At 37.9% G+C, this 21,903-nt stretch overlaps 1 protein-coding gene across 2 annotated transcripts in view; it reads left to right on the top strand.

Moving 5' to 3' along the window:
* Window positions 1–3,190: 3,190 nt before the first annotated feature.
* ghrhrb (growth hormone releasing hormone receptor b) overlaps window positions 3,191–21,903 on the top strand; it is a 48,803-nt gene continuing 30,090 nt past the window's right edge. For both annotated transcript variants that reach the window (XM_042417609.1, XM_042417608.1), the window contains exons 1-3: window positions 3,191–3,549; window positions 3,912–4,357; window positions 17,698–17,806. In XM_042417609.1, coding sequence (XP_042273543.1) covers window positions 4,271–4,357; window positions 17,698–17,806 — 196 coding nt within the window. In that variant the 5' untranslated portion in view covers window positions 3,191–3,549; window positions 3,912–4,270. The remainder of the gene's footprint in view (window positions 3,550–3,911; window positions 4,358–17,697; window positions 17,807–21,903) is intronic.

The following is a 21,903-nucleotide window of genomic DNA, read 5'->3' as shown; positions in this document are numbered from 1 at the left end:
TAAAACTCCTTATTTATCTTATACTGGCCCTTTATGCAGCCCCTCAGTTCAGCCTTAAGGCCCGCCTCCTGATGAGCCCACTCTGCTCTGATTGGCCAGCTCAGAGAAGCGGAGGTTACGTAAACAAACAGTAGTAGTCAGATTTCTTTTTCCTGTTCTTTATTCGAAATATAAACCTCACAAATACATCTGTTTATGTTCAGGCTTGAATCCGATCCGGAAATATGAGAGTCGACAACATGAACTATACAAACAGAAACAAATCTGATGTCATCACGAGGAGGAAGTAGAGAAAAATATGCAAAAGGAGCTGAAGCCCTGACTTTTGACTTGCAGGGAACATTTTTACGTAGAAAATCACAAAAAGTGTGATATGTTCCCTTCAACCTCTCAAACCTTGATATCCCAAGTCAAAGATTTTTCTTCTTTTACAAGCTAGGTACTCTTTTTTTGTAGTTTTGACTATCACTCCCACTAGATATAATAACATTTTCTAATCATGTTAAATGTGTGGAACATTACTGTACATGTTGGTGCCTGAGTCTGTTTTGTACCAAACTATGGACTTCAGATGATGATACAGGTTGGAAAACAAACTCTCAGTTTAGCCAGTTAGCGTGTTAACAGCTAATCTGGATGTGAAACAGGAAGTGAACAGACCCGTAATGTCATTTATGTCCTTTAACTCTTAGGGTAATTGTTGCCATAGTGATTGACCCAAAATCATAATAACAGACTGATAGTGATCAGGTTTTTGCTTTTAGACACTTAAACAGTGTCACAGTAATATAAAATAATATAGAATAATATAACTATTTTGTTTTTACAATGGAAAATTAGGACTAATTCAAATATTCTCCATATTATGAAATTAACATCCACATTAACAGTTAATAAAAACATTTCTAATCAATTTGTGATCAACTACAGGCTGAATGATAAAACTACAGAAAACTACGCACAGTACTTTAACCCTCCTGTTGTCCGCGGGTCAAATTTGACCCGTTTTCAAATGTTTTTATATCATAAATATGAAGCCTGAAAATCACATGGATGGCTCCATACCACACACTTTGCAAGTAAAAGTAATGATCACTACTTTCATTGAATTTTGAGTGTTTTATTAAAATTTATAGCATATAAATATAATATATAGTATATCTGTGGACTTTGGTCCTCCCGACTCAAAACTGACCCGTGAGGACAAAAGTTGCATAGTCGACGGGAAGACAACAGGAGGGTTAAGAAGAGTGCATCAAACATTTTATGAAAACGTTTTGTCCTCAGATGGTTTTGGTGTTTTGAGGCTGTTTCACAGTGATATTGCATTGTGAGAAGTGTTTTGTTGTGTTGAGCTAGAAAAAGAAAGAAAAAAAAAATCACCTCTTACACACAAGAAAATCTCCGGTGTGTTTTTTTCATAATAGAAAAATAATCTGTTGTGATTTACAGAGATGAACCAGGACGTCAGATGTGGAAAAATAACAGAAAGGAGGACAGTTTGTCCTCAAGTCAAAGTCGAGCAGCTTCAGAGAGGACGATTCTTCCTGCTAAACACATCATTACACACACACGCACACACAAAATCTTATTGTGCCTGTGAGGACATTGTATTGACTTCATTTTCTGACTGTAACCTTGAGTCACCACTTTAAAGCAGACAGTCTTCAGCAGAAAAACAGCAGCCTATTGTTCAAATTGCTTAAAATCATCTGTTCTTACTTTTTCCTCACAAGTGACCTCTTGCAGTCTTTTGAAAGTGTCCCAATCGTATCAGAAAGTGGCTCAGCAAAATTAAATTTCATGTTTTTGATTGATGATGTAGAGATAAAATGGATACAAATACTATCAGTGTTGCTTATCATTCAGTAGAGTGTGGTTACAAAAACCGATAGATGGATAATGTAATACAGCGAATACGATAGCTTCCTCCATCTTGCAGTTTTAGACACTCTGGTTCTTTCTTTTAAGGTCAGCCGAGTCAAAAAGTTCACCAAAATTTAAAAGAAAAGGCTTGTGATCATCTAAGTTTTTCTTATTGTCAACAAATCTTATGTGCAGAGCCAAACCAACAATGAATTTATCCACTTACAAGTATTGTGTCTGTATTCCTCTGTGCTGTAGACCTCCGTTGTTGTTCAAAAACTATTAAAAAACGCTGCACTGGGTGACATGTTGACATAATGAAGTGAAGAAGATGCTGCACTTTAAAACTTACTCGAACAAGTGACACAGATGTGAGATTTAAGCTTTATCACAAGTGTTTTAAAAATACTTTTTCAGCTTAACAAGAAAAAAGTCTTTAAACCTGCATTAACTGATTTTTTTTGTGGAAACTTTGGCAGCATCTGAAACAAATTTTGAGCACAAAATTGATTGAATTGTTGATCTTGTTAGCAAACAGTTGCTTATTTCCACATCCAGCAGTTTTTGGAGCAACATTATCATTCATTTGAAGTCGTGTTTCTGTCCACCTGGTGAATGTAAGTCCAATATTCACTCTCTTTTAGCTCTGATTCTGTTCTCCACCAACTCCTGAGGGAAATATCTGGCTCTTTAGCTGCTAAATGCTCCACTATGTTCACCAGCTAGTCTACAGCTAACTGTGTCTGTTTGCTGTTTGGTGCTGAGCAGGTAGTGTACAGTGACTTTTTAGAGCTTTTTCTCTGAGAACAGCTGCCTGCTGCGGCTGAAAACGACACTATAAGAGCGCTGAGAGTGAACCAAAACAGTAAAGTTGCAGCTGGACAGCTAAACAACGAGCTGAAACTCTCTATAAAGCTCCGTAAAGCCGAGAGGAGCTGCAGAGTCACCTGGGCTGTAAAGTATAACTGTAAAGTACAACTTATCCGAATTTAGATGTGCATTAGTGTCTGCAATAAAGGAAATCGAGCATGGCTCAGTTCAAGATTTGGCACACACTGTGTTCATAAAGCAACACTCTACGACAAGAGTAATGAGGAGGAGTCAAAAACAAAGAGCCCCTGGACACAGTCATTGCCGTTGCAGGATCAGCACCTTGACAGCAGTTGTGACACTTCATAGTTTGTAATGTTAAAAAGCTCCAACAGTTTAAAATTTACTGAATACAAATAACTCCATAATCTGTCTCTAATGTTCTAAAGTGGTCTGTTATATTTTGAAATCTAATTCACCTGATGCCTCTTACATTACACACTGTCTTCTCATACATTGTTATTATAAAAAATATTGATTATAGCTGCTTTAAACAGATGGACACTGGACGTTTGTTCCCAGATGGAAAGTGAGTCCTCAGATTTTTGTCTTCACAACATGATAAATACGAAGCAAACACACAGCCTCATAAACACACATATCTAACAGCTGCTGCATCACACTGAACCCTTCTCAGACTCTCATATTGCTTTGCAATATTCTTGAAGCACAACACATAAACTAATAATATGTGCAGCTTAATCCCAGTATCTCTCTCTCTCTGCACAGGTGCTGCTGTCTACAGGAAGTTCATTGTTGGTGGTCTGGTGGAAAAGCCAAAGGCACCGTCTGTCATCGATCGACCTCTGCAAGGTGCCTCCAACTGCACATACACACACAGAGAGAGAGAGATTAACACATAGATTAGCACTGTTTATATTCATCCTAAATGTTTATAAGCATGCTGAGTAATGAAACATAACTGCAATGACACGCTAATGTACCACACTCACTGAAAGCAACAACACATATAATGTAATTCACTCCTGAACTCCTGTCTGCATCCTGTATGCTTTAATCTAAATCTGTCTCATTCATATCACATTGATATGAATTAATACGTGCTGTCCCCGAAAAATAAATATATAATTATATGACACAGTACAGACACAGTGCTGTTCCTGATATGTATATTTAAAGTCAGTCCCTGTGTGAACACGCTGTTATTCCTGCAGGCTGAGAGCGCAGGTTCAGATCTGCTCCCATGCGGCAGCGTGCAGCTCTGCGCCGCTGCTGCGTCTTTGCGCTGCGCTCCGTCTCTGCCTTTTTCAGGGGAGGAGCGCACCTTGTTTGGCTCAGTCGAGTCCCGGCTCTGCTGCGCGCGTAATGCGGACCACCTCACGCACCGGAGAGACACCGGACAACATTCATATGTGCAAACTGCAAACTAGCGGTTCAGTTCATGGATGGTTGCCGGCTCTGGGAATTAACAAGGAACTGATTTCTCATCATCGAAGACTCTTGGAGATACTTTGGTGTGCGTACTTTTGCAAAGTGAGGAAAGCTTGAAAAAAAAAACCCATTATTGCACAGTATGTTCATCTCTGGAAGCTCGTGGTTGAAATGGATTCCCACATTACTTCACTTCGGTGTGTTCCTGCAGCTGGCGGTGTGGGAAACGGTGAGTCCACTTCAGACACTCCGCTCATCAGGACCGGTGTGATGAGGTTAATGATAACACTCAGTGATGACTACAGGTTGTGAAAGGCTGGTTCTATTTTTTGCATTTTTGCTTATAGTCTGGTGTTTGTGCAGAACTAATCTGTCGACGTTTTGCTGTGTTGGGGCCATAATTACAATTTAAAGAAGCCATGGGGCCTATTTACGTGCTATTAAGTCGTAATTAAAAGATACTATAGAAATGATCCAAGCACTGTTAAATTTCAATAATTACTCAACACTAAAATATTAGACAGTTTTGTTTATAATATTACTTGTGAGTACAGTAGGCAGGCTGTTGAATATTTGCCAAAGCGTGCTTATTTGCTCATTTCTGTATTTATTTAAATCATTTTTTAACTTAAAAAAACATTTTCCTTTTTATTTTACTGTATTTGGCCACTACTGGGCAACAAGTGTCTCTGTCCATTGAGCTTTGTATTTGACATGATGTCTAGAAACCTCATTGAAGGGTCATTGAGGGAATAAAGTTGTAGATTTAATACCATAAACTATTTTTAAACGATTCATGCCCTATTTTTTATACTTTACGTTTTATATTTATAGTGTTGATCTTGTCCTGTGTGGTTGTTGATGACTTCCACACATTTAATTGGTGGGAAAAAGTAATCTCAATATATGTGAAGAGTTCAAATAATCAAAAATGATTTTCAAGTTGTCAAACTGCACTTTAACAAATTACCCTGTAAAATTACTGTAAATTACTACCCTTTTTTTAACAGTATCATTACTGTAATTTAAATTAACAGTTGAGTGCTGTAAAATGTATTACAGTATTCTGCTGTAGACTGTGAGGTTTACAGTTTGATACTGTAGGTCTGCAGTAATATACTGTAGTTTTACAGTGTTGCTATTGTAATCTACACGAACAGTTTCTTACTGTAAATGTTACAATAAACAATGGAAAGGTTTTTTTACTTATTCATATTAATAAAAACAACTATAAATTGCAGACACATGCTGTAAATAACAATGTGTCTTCAAATTAATGGTCCAGTAATGAGATCAGATCAGTTGTACATTTAAAAATGTGTAACCCTTAAAATCAAGCACAAAAGACAATGAGGCAAGTGGAAGCTTTGTGGAACTGAACATTTATTCAAAAGGTTTTTTAAGTATATTCAAGTATGTTTGAAAAGATCATTTCTTACGGTTCATGCTCTTTCAAAGGGGGTCAATGTAAATTTGTTAATTATAATATCTTGAGCTGCCAGCAAAACTTAGTCATGAGTCTAAACAGCAACTGCTTTGCAAACTACTGTTTAAACAAATATAAAAGCACAAATAAACAGATTGCAGGATAAAACAATTTGTAATGCCTTCAAATGTCCACTCTCACTGAGTGAGAAAGAAACAAGAGTGAAAGTCGAGCACAGAGTGAGAGAAAGACAAATGAAACAAATGAATGGGAGAGATAAACAAGGACACCTGACTTCCCCGCATGAAGTGACGTCAAGTTCTTCAGAAGAGTGGTGACTAGGATCCACTGTGAGCTTGTTTGTCTTCTTAGGAATTGCTTTCTCCAGCTGGCCTCTGTTCCCCTCTCAGGGTTAATCACAATGAAGTACCTGAAAACAACATGGAACAAATCACCTAATATGTCCCAGGTTTTAGTAAAGCTTGGCAACTGCAGTATCTTTGTGTAACGGGGGACTATATTAACCTCAAAGTTTATAACGCCCCCGTTAAGTTTGTTTTATATGGCTGATAATAGTGACAGCCTACAGTCTCTGCGTTGTGTTGTGATGATGATGGTGAACTAACGGCTGACAGTTAGTAACATCAGTTGACTCCAACAAAGACACCCAGACAGCTCCGATGACGATTCAGTGATGTCTGTTTATTGCTTACAAGCACTTTGGGATCTGGGGGATACAAGTCTGGTCTCAGTAAGACTATTTAACATAAATAAAATCATAATCAAAAGGAAACTTACAATACTAATAAATGATTTCTGTGACGGAGCTTAATAACCGATAAATAACAAATTACAGGGCCGACAGTCTAATCTTGACCAGGATGAAAAACTCACTATATTACAGATTATTGATACAGATGAATCAGTTCACATAGATAATCACTCTGAATGTCAGTATAATTATAATTAGTAATGAAGTCTATCTCAGGTCAGCTATACATTATTATTTACAGGTTTCCATTTAATAGTCACACACTCACCTGGGGGATACAAGCCCGGTCTGACTTGTTACCCAGGTGATGGGCTTTATAGCTGCATCGTTACCTTGGATACTACGTAGCCAAGTATTAAATATTAAATATAAGATAACAGCATAAAACAATGAAAATAACACAAATATGTACACTTTACAACTATTAAATAAAGGTAAAATTACTGACAAAATTATATTCTATATTAAAAGATTTTGCCATTAGACATAGTGACCATTTAAAGCACAATTAATGTATTTAATGTAACATGCAAGAGGCATATGTTACATTTGCAGCAACCTAAGATAAGATAAGCTAAGGTAACCTATATGACCGCTCTGTCTGTCTCTTGGGGCTCAGCAGCCAACGTTATCTTAATCAACTTTGCTACATATTTGAATTAACTTCAATTGTTATGTGCTTTAGATAGTAGGCTATTATTAATTATGAAATGCAAGTGGGATAAACAAGGTGTAGGTATGGACCAGGCCATACTAACATTAGCATTCAGTGAAAAGATTTTTAAATACCAGTAATTCAAACTTTCAACTGAAGATAAACTACCTGAAAATGCTCTCTTGTGCCTGTCAGGTGCTTCCTAGAATAATAACAGTTTAATGTAATGTTTTTAACCAGATGCACAAATGTAATTCTATTCTCTGAGTAAGATGTTACTGACCTTTTGGTTTGATTACACAAAGGAGGATGAACATTGATTATATGATGTTGATGGATGCATGTTGCTTCTGTCCCTCCATTACTGTGGCGGCAAAAATGAAAATACTGTATTTTACCGTCAAATCTTATAGTAGCCTATTGTTAACGTCCGTTCTTGGTTTTGGCTCCAAAGAGCATCAGAGTTTACAGTATTTTACCACATATAGAAAGAAACAGTAAATTACTGTTGGAATTTTGCTGTATTTTTACAGCAATTTTTTACAGTGTGTTTTTTCTTTCTTTTTTTTTTTTACAAAAAGTGTAAATGAGTGAAGCTGTTGACCTGCTGTTGGTGTTTTCTTACGTGTAGGAATTGATCATAATCACTTTGTGGGTGATTAATTTGTCATGAGTGGTGTATAATCCCCATGCTCCCCTTTTAATCCCATTATTGGCTGTTATTTGCGATGGACAAGTGATTTTAATATTTCAGACTTTTGTGTTTTTGATAGTTGCTTTGTTTTGGTGAAGAAAAAACATTTAATTGATGAAACATCTCAGAAAAACTATCAACAGGAGCCACCAATGAATAAATAAACACGCATATACCTAAAATAAATATCCAATAAATAAAAAGAAAAGATCCAATGGTGCGTCCTGAGACTCCAATCAACACTGGACACTCTTGACTCTTCTGCCTTTGGCTCCAGACAGACAGCAGCAAAGAGAAAGCATTAATATTTTCTTTTTTTTCTATATATGTACATATGCTGGTTTGAAATTCAAATAATAAAGAAAATCCAGGGTGCAGAATATTCCCATTTTATTCTTATCTAAACTTGGATTCGCCATCATTGGAGGCGTTCTCACCTGAGGTTTGATCCCAGTGTAAATCATGATGGTTTTGTGATGTGTTTCCTGTTCCTGAAGGCTGTTAATGATCCTGTGTTTCTTCATTAGCTGCTTCCTCCAGAGACTTTGTTCCACTGCTGATTGGTATCAGGGTGAAGGTGCTCATCTTATCCTTCCTGCCTTTTCATTATAGATCACTTTTTCTATTGACGACAGCAGGATGAACGTCTTTAACGTCACTTATTGACCTGCTGGATCACTATAATTGTATGTGAAATTACACAGTGATTCAGTGCGCACATGTCAATGTTTACACTCTTGAGCTCTGTCTTTTTCTCGCTTTCTGTCAAGTCAATTATAGCTCAGAATCAGAAATCACACATTTACCTTAATAGGCTTTACAATCTCTACAGCTACAACACTTTTTATTCTTAGACCTTCAATTCAGATAATCTTATTTTTGATATACAGATTATTGACTACATTTATTTATATATTTCAGCTTTCAAAAACAAGTTCATAAAAGTCTCAACATTCATTCAGCAAACATTTTTGTCCAAAGTGATTTATATATATATATATATATATATATATATATATATATATATATTATATTATATTACTGGATTAATAACCCTCTTGCAATAATCTGTTAGAGAGAAAATGGAAATTGCTCTCTATAACCTTCAAACTATCTGGTTCAGTCTGTTGAAAAGTCACAGACGTCTGGACGAGGCATTCAATTCCCAGATAGCAAAAAATTGCTGCAGCCCAGATCCCGCCCACACCCGACACTTTGGGCACTTTCATCTGGCCCACATACCGCGTGGAATGATGGCACTCTGGTCCTGTTTCCCATCTACGGGTCACAACAATGTCAACCAAGAATAAACCAGATAAACCAGAACTGGCTCACATCCAGAATGCACATACCCGAGAGTGCTGCATCTTTACCAAAAAAGGCCCACATTTGATTTGGGATATTTGGGCCATATTTGCTATTTTACATGGGGGGGGCATTTCAGGCTCACATCCAGTTTGTCCAGGCCAGAAGAAGGCCAGCAGTACTGCATCATTGCCTGAAGTGGCCCACTTGCTATCTGGGTTGTTCCACTGCAGACACCCAGCAACTATACCAGTCTCGGCTCCTCTACTCGTTGAACACCTACTCGTTAACTTTGTCACAGAGCTACCTCAGTTAACTAAGAGTCCCGAAATCTAACTGGCTGTCACTGCTAGGTGATTTATGAGAAAGACAGGTAAAAGGTCAATAAAATCAGAGAATCTAAGAGCCTTTTCCACAAGCAGCATTTTACTGTTGGTTAAGGTGAAGCTAATTATAACTACTTCATGCACTGTTGGGTGGTTTAATCTATAGCTATGCAGCATATTTTATAAGCTAATTATATGATTTATATTTGCAAAGTAAAGCTGTATGATAAACGTAGTAGGAGTAAAAAGTACAATATAAGTACAGTACAAAGTAGCAAGTAAGAACCTCAAATTTGCACTTAAATGTACTGAGTTACATTCCACCGCTGGTAAAAGATCATTTAAAAAAAATATGTCCTAATAGAGTTTCAAAATAGAATATAGTAGTTTTTTTTATCTGATATCAGACTGAATGTTCTTCCTGAGTGATGTTGTGTCTCCCACCTGAGGGCATCTCCTGCCTCTGCTTTAAAAACAAGCTGTAAAATTTTAAAATCAATTCTAAAAGCCACAGTTAACCTGAGCAGAGAGGCCGAAAAACGAGGGAAATGTGCTCCACTTTTTTTTTTTCTGTGGATCCTGTGAGTGCCCTTCCCTTGCAGCTGTATTTTGCTGTTATTGAAGGTGGAAATTGATTTTTTATTGGTGAAAATAATGACAGTAATCTAGTTTCTGGTCACAAATGCAGGAAGGGCGTATATGTCCGGAAATTAATAGAGTCATCCAATTTTTGGAAATGCTCCTAAGCTGAAAGATGGCTGAGTTTGTTATACTGTTAAAATGTTCAGAGAAATTTGAAGGGAAATTCTAATTTATTACAAATTGAGACTTATTTTTGTGCTTTAGTGGGACAACAGTTACATATCAAAGCTGCCGGTGTAGACACAGTGAAACGCCACATCAAGTCTGAAGGAAGAGTTGAACAACTCTCAGTTATTCATGCAACACCCAGGCGACCTTGTCCCTCGTCACAACATCGCTATAAAATTGTTTACTTTAGCGCTGTCTCTATGGTAACAATCATAGAGACATTTTTTTTCTAATTGGTCGTGATAAAATTGTTGTCGTCAAATTATGGTAATTGCTGAGATCTCAGAGGTGGCAGGAAACAGCATCAATCAGACAATTAGATTGTAAACAAAGCCACAGGATAGACTTATTTGGAAGAGAAAATTAAAGTGAATGGCAGAAATGATTAGTTTACAGACCGTCTTCCCCGGTTCAACTTTAACCATCTATCATGTCGCAATACTGATATTATCCAGTCTGACTCAAATTGCGGCCAAGATTTCATTAGACTCTTCTTGCGCAGTGCAGTTAACTTGTAAAGTCTGTAAAGCAGCTTAAGTCTGTGACAAAAAAAAGGTCAAGATTTCTGTGCAAAGTGTAGTTTTTGTCCTACGTTGTGCTGTAAGGTCAAAGATCATCACTTCAAATTTACCAGCGTTCGCTGTGACGGAAAATTACTGGAGATCAAAGACAGGATGTGGGCTGGTTTCAATATACCTGCGTATCATCAACGCCAAGATGAAAAGAAATATCACAAATGACTTGATCCGGAGGTAGAATGTGGACTGAAAACATTAAACAGCCAATAATAGACACACACACACACACATTCACTCTGTAATGACATCAGAGACCTGGTGATTACCCATCCTTTGTATCACCGTGAAATTTTGAATGCAAATGATGGCGGCTCGGTAAAGGTTGGATGGAAGTGATCTTCGCCCTGCGATAATGACCCGGTTAAGACTAAGTGATTGAATTTAAATGAAATTGCTGCCACATAAACTGTTGCCATTTAGGAGCCGGGGTTACAATAATCAAAGTGCATTCTCAAATGGCAACACCAGCTCTTCACACACACATCTGATTTTTATTATTCTGTGTTTATGAAGTTGTGAAAACACCTGCCAGCCTCCGCATCTCATCACATGACTCACACCACGTTCTGCACATCACTAAACTGTAAAAATACACATCGTTTTGCTTCATAAGACAGCATGTCGTCCTACTATCTTGATTGTTTAAAGGAGATTTGTTCCATAAACCTGCAGGGCAAAATATGACTGTCTCATGTCTACGGTGAGGCTCCGCTGTCAGATCGAGTATTTCAGCCACACAGAAACATTTATTGCTCCTGTAGGTGTAAATTATTAATGATGAGGGAGTTTATCGGCCACCTGCTTCAAATCAATTGTGGAAATATTCAGCCTTTTCACGGTGAATTCTCCTCATGTTCAGTAATGTGTTTAGGGGGCAGCATTATCTGATAAAACCTAAAATAGAGAATGAGAGTATTGGAGATAATTGAGAGCTCAGGACAATAAAGGAGAAGGCTCAGGCATCATTTTTATTGCTGTTAATGTGTCATCCAAGCATATTATCCTGTGTTATATAACAAACTGATAGTGTTATTTATCTAAAAGCCGGGATTTACTGTATAAGGCAGCAGCTCCCAATGTGAGAGTGAGCAACAAGAGCTCACAAGATCAGTGTCACAGGTTACAAGTTAACGAAACAAAAACAAAATACTGCTAAGCTAACATTTAACATTTCACAAACGCCATTTGTGAGCACCACTTACACACAGTTTACAAATGGTCGCAGCATGACATTTCTTATTTGATTGTTTTTATTTGCAAATTGCAGATAAATTGCAGAGTCCTGTACTTCTCTTGAATTATCGTGCGTGGGCCACAAATATAATAAAGTTCGTTTTAATCAGTGAAACATCAAAATTAGTGAAAGGCAATCTTCTCAAGCCTCTGCATGTCTTATCTGGACCAGAAATAACACGTTAATGTGTGTTGCATTCTGAATGCTATCGGATATCTGAAGATGACTCGGCTCTGATTGTACAGTTTTGAGATATTTTACATTAAAAAATCCACCCTGAGGTCACTTAAATCTGTCTTTTTCTGCTGGTGGTGCAGTCAGACTGAAATTCACTTCCCATTCAAGCTGTTGTGGAACGGGGCGAGACACATTCGCTTCCGGTTGTGAAATTTCAGTCTGACCGAAGCTTAAAGAAATACCAGCAGAAAGCTACAGACAACCTATCTAATTTGCACACACGCATTTGAACACAAGAATCGAGATAACAAGAACACTTATTAACACCAAGTGTAAATGCAAACACTTGTGATCAGATTACGTTATCTGGATAATGAGTCCAGATACAGACTGCATGTTAGAAACTGGGTGGAAATGGTTTCATTCACAGGGAGGAAGAGTTTTAAGAAGACACTACTTTGCATTAATGATGGGTTACAACGTAAGGAACCACTTGTGTTGAAGGTGTATTTTCAGAGTAAATCATTTTGGGAAATATGTGTTGGAGGAAACTAAATTTTTTGTCGTCCATGAAGTACTACATTTTTTTCCATTTGTGTGTGTGTGTGTGTTTTTTTTTAAGAGAAATGGTAACAACATGCATCAAAGTTCCCTGGAGGACTTGAATCAGAGATGTTACAGTTCACCCTCAGTGTCTGAAAGGGGTCATTTTTATACTGTTTATAATATCAGATGAAAACATAGTCACAGTTCTAAAACCTGAGGTGAACGTATGTAAAAGTGCTGCCTGAGAGTCAAAAGCCAGGGCTTCAACCTGCTCTGAATGCTCCGTTTGCAATTTTACCTCTACTTCCTCTTCGTGATGACGTCAGATTGTTCTGTTCTGTGGTCTTTGTTGGTTCTTCTCCTTGTCCACTTGCATTCTGATCTTATTACGGCTCGAACATATACAAATATATTGCAGAAGTTTCCATTTGGAGTAAAAATAGGAGGAAAAGGAAGTTAAATCTTTTTACTGCTGTTTGTTTATGTAGCCTCTGGAGCTGAAGGAATCCAATCAGAGCAGAGTGGGCTCATTAGTAGGGGGGCCTGTTTCAGACAACAGGCTGAACTGAGGGGCTGCATAAAGGTCCAGTATAAGATAATTAAGGAGTTTTTTGCAAAGATATTCCAGAATCCCCAGAATATAAATACAGACCCAGAAATATGCATGATACGTCCCCTTAAACCCTTTGAAACTTGCAGCTGAAACTATGTAAAACCTGTCAGTTTACACCAATGCGACCAGACGAGATGGTGTATGGTCTCCATAGCAATGACTCTCCGTACTTTTGTTCTATCTGACGGCTTTTCAGGCTTTTTTTTGTAGCTGGATATAATTTATAGCATCTTAAAAACTAAATGAGGACAGTGATAATGTGGTACTTGCTACAGTTGCATTTCTAGTATTGATGAAATGGCAAAAACATGCAGGAAAACAAACTCTGCCATTTCGATCAGCTAACAGTTTGCTGACTTGACCAGCTGACTTCGCTACAAACTGATTGGCTGTTGAAACAGATGACGTGCCTTACCAGCTACTGGCAAACTGAGGCGCAGGCGACACCATTAGCCGGGTTCAGCTGAGACGGGCCAGTTTACACAGCTGCAACTTTTCCCTGCAATGTTATAAAACGGTTTCGTCTCATCGTGAGCCTTAGCCCAGCTGGAAGCCCCAAAGCCCTGTGTTGTGCTTCAAGTCAACATTGATTGTTTGCACAGTGGAGCAAGATTATGATCTTCCTGTAAACTTATGAGGCTTATAGTTACCTAAACATAACCCAATGTTTAGGTAACTATAAACTGCTAATTTGCAGCAAATTAGTATTATATAAACATAATCTTAAGGGGATAGGGTTTAAATAGGATTGAAGTTATTTACTTAGACTTATTACTATTGCTTAGACTAACAATACCAACACAAGGAACTATCTTCCTACCTACCTACCACTTCAGCTTCTCAACAACTTTGACAGCTGCAGGGTAAGATCCTGCAACAAGACAGGACGTGTTTCAGTCCAATAACATCTCCTGTTAATCCTGAACAATGCAGCACTGTGAGAGGATGAGATCAAAGGTCACATTCACCTGCAGAGTCTCCATCTGTCCAACAGGCAGGCGTTCTACGCGTGACACACATTTCACACATTTCAAGCCAAATAAATCCACCAGAGAAAAATCAATTAGAAAACCTCCAAAGTGATGACAAGAATTGTTTCCTACTTGACAGCCTACAATAGATTGATAGAGATTAAAATGGAATAAATCTGGTGACATTTTTGAATGCAGAAACATCTGAGAAGTCGTACTTGGAAACTGTTTAGAAAAGGGCAGACACTTTCAAAAATACTTGGCATCTAACCTTGCAAGTCAGCTGGATTTGCGAGATCAAACGAGATTCCTCAGCTGATTGGTCCGAACCACCAACTTGAAGCCTGACGAGATGGATTCTTGCGTGATCTCGCGAATCCAGCTGTTTTGATATGCAGTTCAAATCTATATTTTCTTTTCATATGTGTATTTATACATCATGTAAGATTATTAAAAGCCTATACAGTATAGGTGTGCTGGTTTCAGTCTTCCTCCTCTTCATGTTCTTTAGGAGGCGTGAAAGAAAGTGAAAGTCAGAGGAGCCTTCATTAGAGATGTCAGGACTTCAAGACGAAGTTGTTGAACTCCCACGTTTCAGTTGTCAGGGCTGCTGATTATCGTACAGAGGTTCATCACTGCGGCAGATCCGCCGCCGTCCTCTGGGTTTCCATGTGGGGAGAAGAAAATGGCAAAGATATTTATTACAAGGAGCAGTTCAAACTCGCAAGAACACATAAAATTTAAAAGCGTGTGGATGGGCAGACTGATATCTCAGTAATCAACACTTTTAGATTCTTAACGGAGTCCATAACTCCCAGAAGCCCACAATGCGGTTTTTTTGAAAGAAGTCATTTTTAAGGGATCAATTTAAAGCTGAAACTTGTAATTTTCTGCAGGTTTTCTTGTTCTTACATAAGTTGTTTCAACTGTGTGAAGGCTTCTAAACCATTATTCACTCTCATCTTTGAGTGATTTCGGTCTCAGATAGATGCTTTTGCGAGGACTGCTGAACAGGAATCAGCTTCCAGCGTGCATCTTCGACTCATTTTATGCTGTTATTTTCAATTAGTTGAACATGATTTCAATCATAACAATTGAACAAACAATTTGGAGGGCAATGAGAGAGCAAGTTCAAACAGATAAAGATAAAATGTTGTCAGTCGAGGTCTATCACCTGGAAGAAGTAATGGATTTGAGGTATTTCAGAGAAAATATTGCCTGTTTTTACTTGTATTATATACAGTAGATATTAAAACGTCTTTATAGTGTCTAAAAGGACATGTTATAGTTATTTTGTTGGTAGTACCTCCTTCCTTTGTGGAAGAGTCTTACTAACCATCTGAGGGCAGCACAGACCCTAAACCCTTCTACTCGGGTAGGCTCTTTCATCTTAACTCTTATTACTTTCTTTATGTTGTGTTTGCTGAGTTATTAATACTGTAGCACTTGCTGAGTTTCAATTAAATGTATTATTATTTCAGTCCACTTGTATTTATTTTTAAATCTATGGGTATAGTGTGATTTCTGTGTTTAGATAAAGACATTTATGAGTAATTCTTTTTTAAAAGTAACTCTCATGATTGTCATTTTAGAAACATTCATGTCCTCAACAATATTCACAATTAGCAGGTGATATTGTTGTATAAAATATTAGTTTCAAATCTAAATACTGTAGAACCGTATTGGCCTGAATATAAGACGACTCTGATTATAAGACGACGCCCCCTTTTCCAAAATCCGTTTTTGGCAAAAAGGCTCTTTGAAGATACAACTCACACACACACACACACACACACACACTCATCCTGTTGGGAAAATTTCACTGAGATACTTTTAAGCCAAGAGGAAGAGTGTCGTCATCCTCGGAGCCTTTTTCTCTTGTGAAAGTGAAACACTTCCATCAAAGCAGAATGTAAATCCCACACTTGTGTATCTCGTCATCAGTGTCATCTTGTATCAGTCACACACTCACACTCTCTCCTGTCAGGCTCTGAAACAGTCAGATTATTTAGTGGTATTTTAGACTGTTTGAGCTCCTGTGACAGCAGTAATTCTTGGTTGCTTGACAGATGATTTTGACTCTGATCCGTTTCTAAAGACGTCGGAAGACACTTTTGACTCGTTTCTACTTGTCGTGAATTTATTTCCTCCATGGCAGAAAGATATGTTACCTAAGCCTTCAGAAACTCCTGCAAGTTAAAAAAAAAACAACTTTTTTTGAGTTAAATTGGACTAATGAAATACTTTAGTGTTAGCATAGCAACATTAATGCTTCAAATAAATCATAAAGCAACACTCTCTGTAGGAGCCGGTGTTACAGCGGTACTCTCTCATTCAATAAGGTTTTCTGATCTTGTGAACATTTGATTGTGTAGAATATATAAGACTCAAATATAAGACGACCCTCACTTTTTCAAATCTTATATTTATGCCAATACAGTACCTTCCGTTCCGAATATTTGAGATAGGTGTATAGAAGTTTGTTTCATCTTACACGGACATTACTCTTGTAAGGAATATTCTTCCAATGATTCCTGTGTTAACATCAAGCAGCATCCTCCGTGGCTGAAAAATGAGGCCAATGCGGAAGTGCCAAAAACCTGCATTCTATCTAATGGCCATCAGGGGGCGACTCCACTGGCTGCAAAAAGGAGTCCGATTGTATGGAAGTCTATGAGAAAATTACCCTACTTCTCACTTGATTTATTACCTCAATGAACACTTTCCTGATGAGTTTGTGGTCTCAATCGCTAGTTTCAAGTCGTCTTCAATACAGCATGATGTTCATTTTGTAAATTATGGTCCCATTTAGAGTACAATAGACGATAAAGCAGCATATGCTTCAGGGCGTGGCTACGATGTGATTGACAAGTTGCTACCATGGCAACAGCGTTGCTTACATAATGTAATCAGGGCGTATAGGCGTAGCTGCTGCTATTTCACTGTGTGTTTTCAGTTCGCCTAAAAACAGTCTTGTTCAGCATTAAGTTGTAATAAAACATCCATCAATGAGTCGCATTATCAGTTTTTTCGGTGAGTACATTTTGTTTTAACGGTTTTAGGCCTGTTTTTCGCTAGCAAAAATTAGCATTAGCATTATCACTGTTAACCATTGATTGTAAATGCACCGTGCTAACCAAGCTAGCAGCTAGCGCTATGGTCAGGCCCACCCCCTTGTCCAAATATGGTCACTTCTGGCTCCGAAAATCAAACATGGCGACAGCCAAATCCAAGATGGCGATGGTCAAAGCGCCACACTCAAGGCTTCAAAACGGCAGTTCGCAAACCAATGGGTGACGTCACAGTGACTATGTCCATATTTTTTACAGTCTATGGTTAACATCAACATCAACACTGCTAATGTAGTGTTTTCACTGCCTGCTAAAGTTTCATATCATCGTTACTGCTCTGCTGTACGTTTTAATGTATAACCGAACTGTGATTTCTGTCTCTGCTCTTCAGACGGAGGCCATCCACCCAGACTGCGCTCTGGTGGTTCAGCACAAGATGGCTCAGGAAGAATGCAACCGGCTCCTCAAACAGGAGGAGAACAACCACTCCAACAGGACAGGTGTGTGTTTTCATCTTATTTCTGACATGTGTTATGGTGTGGGACAATCATCAGGTCCTTATCAGGTACATCAGCTGTTTTAGGGTTAAGACTTGGTTTTATGTTGGAGTAAGGATGAGTTTGGGCATGTATGTATTTAAATCAATTCAGTGTTCAATGACAAAACAAGGATGTGAGTGTCCTTTTCTGAGTATTTTAGTTGTACTTTGATTTGACTGACAGACATGACATGGTTTTTCTAAAACCTTACCAAGTCGTTTTTGGCCTGGATTTATTTCTCTTGGGGAAGGGTGGTCGTGTTAAACAGCCCAGTCGCCAGAATAAAATGTTGGCGTTGTACGTTTCTGCAAACAACAGATATGTTGAATCTCCACATTTCATATGTATGTATATATATGTATGGAAGGGAAAATGACGCACTGTTAGGAGGAGGTGGGTTGGGTGGTTGGTGAGAAAGTTAGTTGCATAGCAGAAAGTTGCAAAAGCATCAAAGCAACAGAGTCATGACAGGCTGTAAAATTACAGACATCCAAGATTGAGTTTGAAATGTTTTTTTTTTCTGTTCTCTTCCTCATCACCGACAGGTTTAAGCATGAAGAGAGAATATGGCAAATTATGGACTTTACAAAAAGTGCAAAAGTTCAAATGCAAATACCTTTGGGACAGAACTGTACAACTACAGTTTTTGCAGTCAGGAGAAGCTGTTAAAATCATTTTTTTAAATTAATGCACTCCCTTCTGACTATGGAGAGCACATTTATAGATTTCACCTAAGATCATTATTGACTGAAAGGTCACTTTTTCCATCTTCGTCCTCTTCACCTCCTTTAGAGGGCGTTAAAGCGAGTGAAAGGTGTTGAAGCCTCAACAGTCTGAGTCAGGAGTTGAAGAAAAAGTCAATGAACTCCCACGTTTCTTGTGTCTAAAGGGTTGATTGCTGTATGGAGTGTCCTCATTAGAGGAGAACCTGACAACCTCTGCGTCAAAGCTATTACAGTAGCAGTCTCACTTCTCAGAGATACATGCCATTATTATTTCATTCAATAATATAAATTGCTCTATGACAGTTTAAGCTCTCAAAATCATATGTTGGTAGATATAAAATATGTCCATAAGAAGTTGAAACAGGATGCTCCTGGTTGCCGATCTCATCTCGGACCAAAACTTGGTCCAAAACTTCATGATTTGGCAGAACAATTATCTTCAACTTCAAGTATTTCAATCCTTTGACAGTATTTTCCTGATTTGTTCTGTGTTGTCTAAACTGGAAAGCGTTGAACTTCTATAGCTCTAAATGACAGTGAAAGGCAGCAATTGGTAATTTTGGACCTCAATACTAAGAGACCAAATTTTGTCAAGGAATGCACAAAACATGGTCTGTGATTGTTTTATGCAAAAATATACAAGAGGTAAAATACCTAATGCTGCATTCACCTTTCCCCTTACAGTTTTGTAGATGGTAGGTTGTGATTCAGTTCTGTGGGCAGAACAGTGTCCAAACCCGACTCAAGAATCTCATTTGGATAAACAGACCAAATAAATCCAACAGGCCTCGATAAGCAGGAATGCTGTGTGCTTCCATTACGTCACATTGGTGTTAGGCAACAGATCTATCAATCCAAAGGGAAACGGAATATAAATACCTTGGCATCTGGCTCGATGACAAATTCACATTCAATCACCATATCAAGAACTTTGCTGACAAATTAAAACTAAAAATTGGCTCTCTATACAGGAATAAATCCAACTTCCTCTGCCTCCTCTCCTCTGTAGGAAGAATCAACTTTCTTATCAGTTTTAAATTATGAGGATATCATTTAGCCTCCACACTTAGGCCTTTAGACTCAGTTTACCACTCAGCCCTGAGATTTATTCCCAGTGACGGCTACAGTACTCACCCCTGTATCCTCTATAATAAGGTTGGCTGGTCTTCTCTGACTGAGAGACACAATAATCACTGATATCTGTATATCTATAAAGCCCTGACTGGAAAATGACCATCATACATCACATCTCTATTGCACTGGAACTCTGGTCCACTTCTAACCTGTTCCAGTAACTGTCTGGCTCTTCAGGTACCTCAGGACTGAACTTGGAAAGAAGCTTTTAGTGGAAGCTCTTGCAATGTGACCTAAAACTGAATACTCTCACACCTCTTCACACTTCAGGAATATAATTACTAATAACTGATCACTGCCTGTCTGTAACTGTTTTAACTCATTTTGTTGAATATGTATGTTTCCTTGTTGATTGTTTGTTTTTTCCATGTGTAATCTTGGCATTATTGTAAATGAGGGTCGCCCTCAGTGGTTTTCCGAGAATCTTAAAGGTTGAAATGAAATTTTTACATCAAAAATATAATCTAATATAGTTAAAACTATGAGCCAAAAGCCATTCAGCATTTGCTTGGATGTTGTCTCATTTGTTGGCTACGTGTAGTTCAAAACAAGAGAAGCATCATAGTAGTAACACGTCATAGTAGGGATGAGATTTTATTTATTACTAAGACAAAAAATAATATGACAGTCAAAATAATGTATTTTTTAGACATATAAGCATTTAAAAACAAATTATTTAAAAGGATTAATTATTTTTAAAAATATTTTCAAAAATTGGATAAAAATATCCAAAATTACTAATATAAAAATCAGGGTGAAAATCTAATTTTACTGTGCTGTATAGTGTAACCATTTATTTAGATTTCTCCAACACATAATCAGTCAAATCATCATACATTTTCAAGTATGTATGTATATATATATATATATATATATGAATGAAAAACAATGAGCATTAGGCATTTACAGTCCATTTTTACAGTAAACAGTTGTCATCACAGCAACACAAAACAATAAATTAAGGTGATAATGCAGTTGAAGGAGGAGAGATTCATGCAATCTACATAGCTTGGTGCATAATATATATGCACCAAGCTAATTCAATTCAACACAACACCAAAAGTGCTTTGTTGAATTATATCTGAGTTAATTTATGCTTAAATTAAACAGAACTATCAGTGAACAACATAAGTGTCTCCAGTACAGTTTTCATGATCTACATTTGCTTTAATGCAGTTATTTTTTGCATAACTGCACTTCTACATGCGACTTCAAAATGTAAATAATTTAGTTTAGTTTAGTTTATTTACATTTAGTTTGTGCTTTTGCATGCGTCAGGGTCACTTTTGTAAACATCTTACATTGGATTATATCAGTATTCAGATTCCTAGAACTATAGATCAAAACGCACTTTTTCAAACCACGCCTGGATGTAAAGCTCACTGCAGCAAACACAGCAGGCTTATTGGATAGCTTCCTGTTGCTAATGATTACCGCTTTTTAATCAAAAGCATAGTGAGCACATTTGCTTCCTGTTATCAAATTACCGTCCTTCACTTGGCAGAGCAGCCAAAACAATCAGGGGAACTAATCAGGTGAAGCGATGTCTGGATTAAAGGTGCTGATTGGTCAACCTGCTCTGGCCCTGTTTCATCTCTGCTGCCCAGGAAGAAGGTGAGCCAGCTGAATCAGAGGAGGTTCATCCATTATCCTCCCTTCAATGCCTCAGAAAAAAAAAAAAAAAAAAAGAAATCAGTTACTGGAACAGCTTGTCCTTCAGGAAGGCTGAGCTTCATTTTCCATCACAGATGCAGTCTGAAAGCATGTTGATTATACTCGAAATAAGAATTCTCTTTGTTCTGAAGTGTTTTGAGTTATGCGACAGGGTCATTCCAGGTGGCTAAGCTCCGCTCTCTCCTCATGCTGTCTCTCCACTCTGAAAAGGTTGTTATGAAAGCTACACAGTCTGTGAGACAGTCATCTGCTCGCCGGTGAGACTGCCTGTGCATGCCACAGCTGGTGTCGCTCAGAATTAATTGCGTCATTTGTCACCCTTTCCTGTGATCATCCAAACCAAAGACGTGACAATTAGCATTTGAAGTGGCATGAGCCGCTTCAAGCCCTGGACTGAACGCTGACTGAAGTAGATGGAGGTGCTGCTTCACTTCTTCAGTTCAACTTTTACAAATGTAGACTGTCCAGAGGGAGAGACAGTCCCAGCTGGTTCTGTATGGTCTCCCCTGTGGTTTAACCAAACCC

This window comes from Thunnus maccoyii, chromosome 7 (assembly GCF_910596095.1).
Source record: "Thunnus maccoyii chromosome 7, fThuMac1.1, whole genome shotgun sequence".
Lineage (NCBI taxonomy): Eukaryota > Metazoa > Chordata > Actinopteri > Scombriformes > Scombridae > Thunnus > Thunnus maccoyii.
Note: the sequence above shows the minus strand (reverse complement) of the source record. Positions and strands in the feature narration are given on the sequence as shown.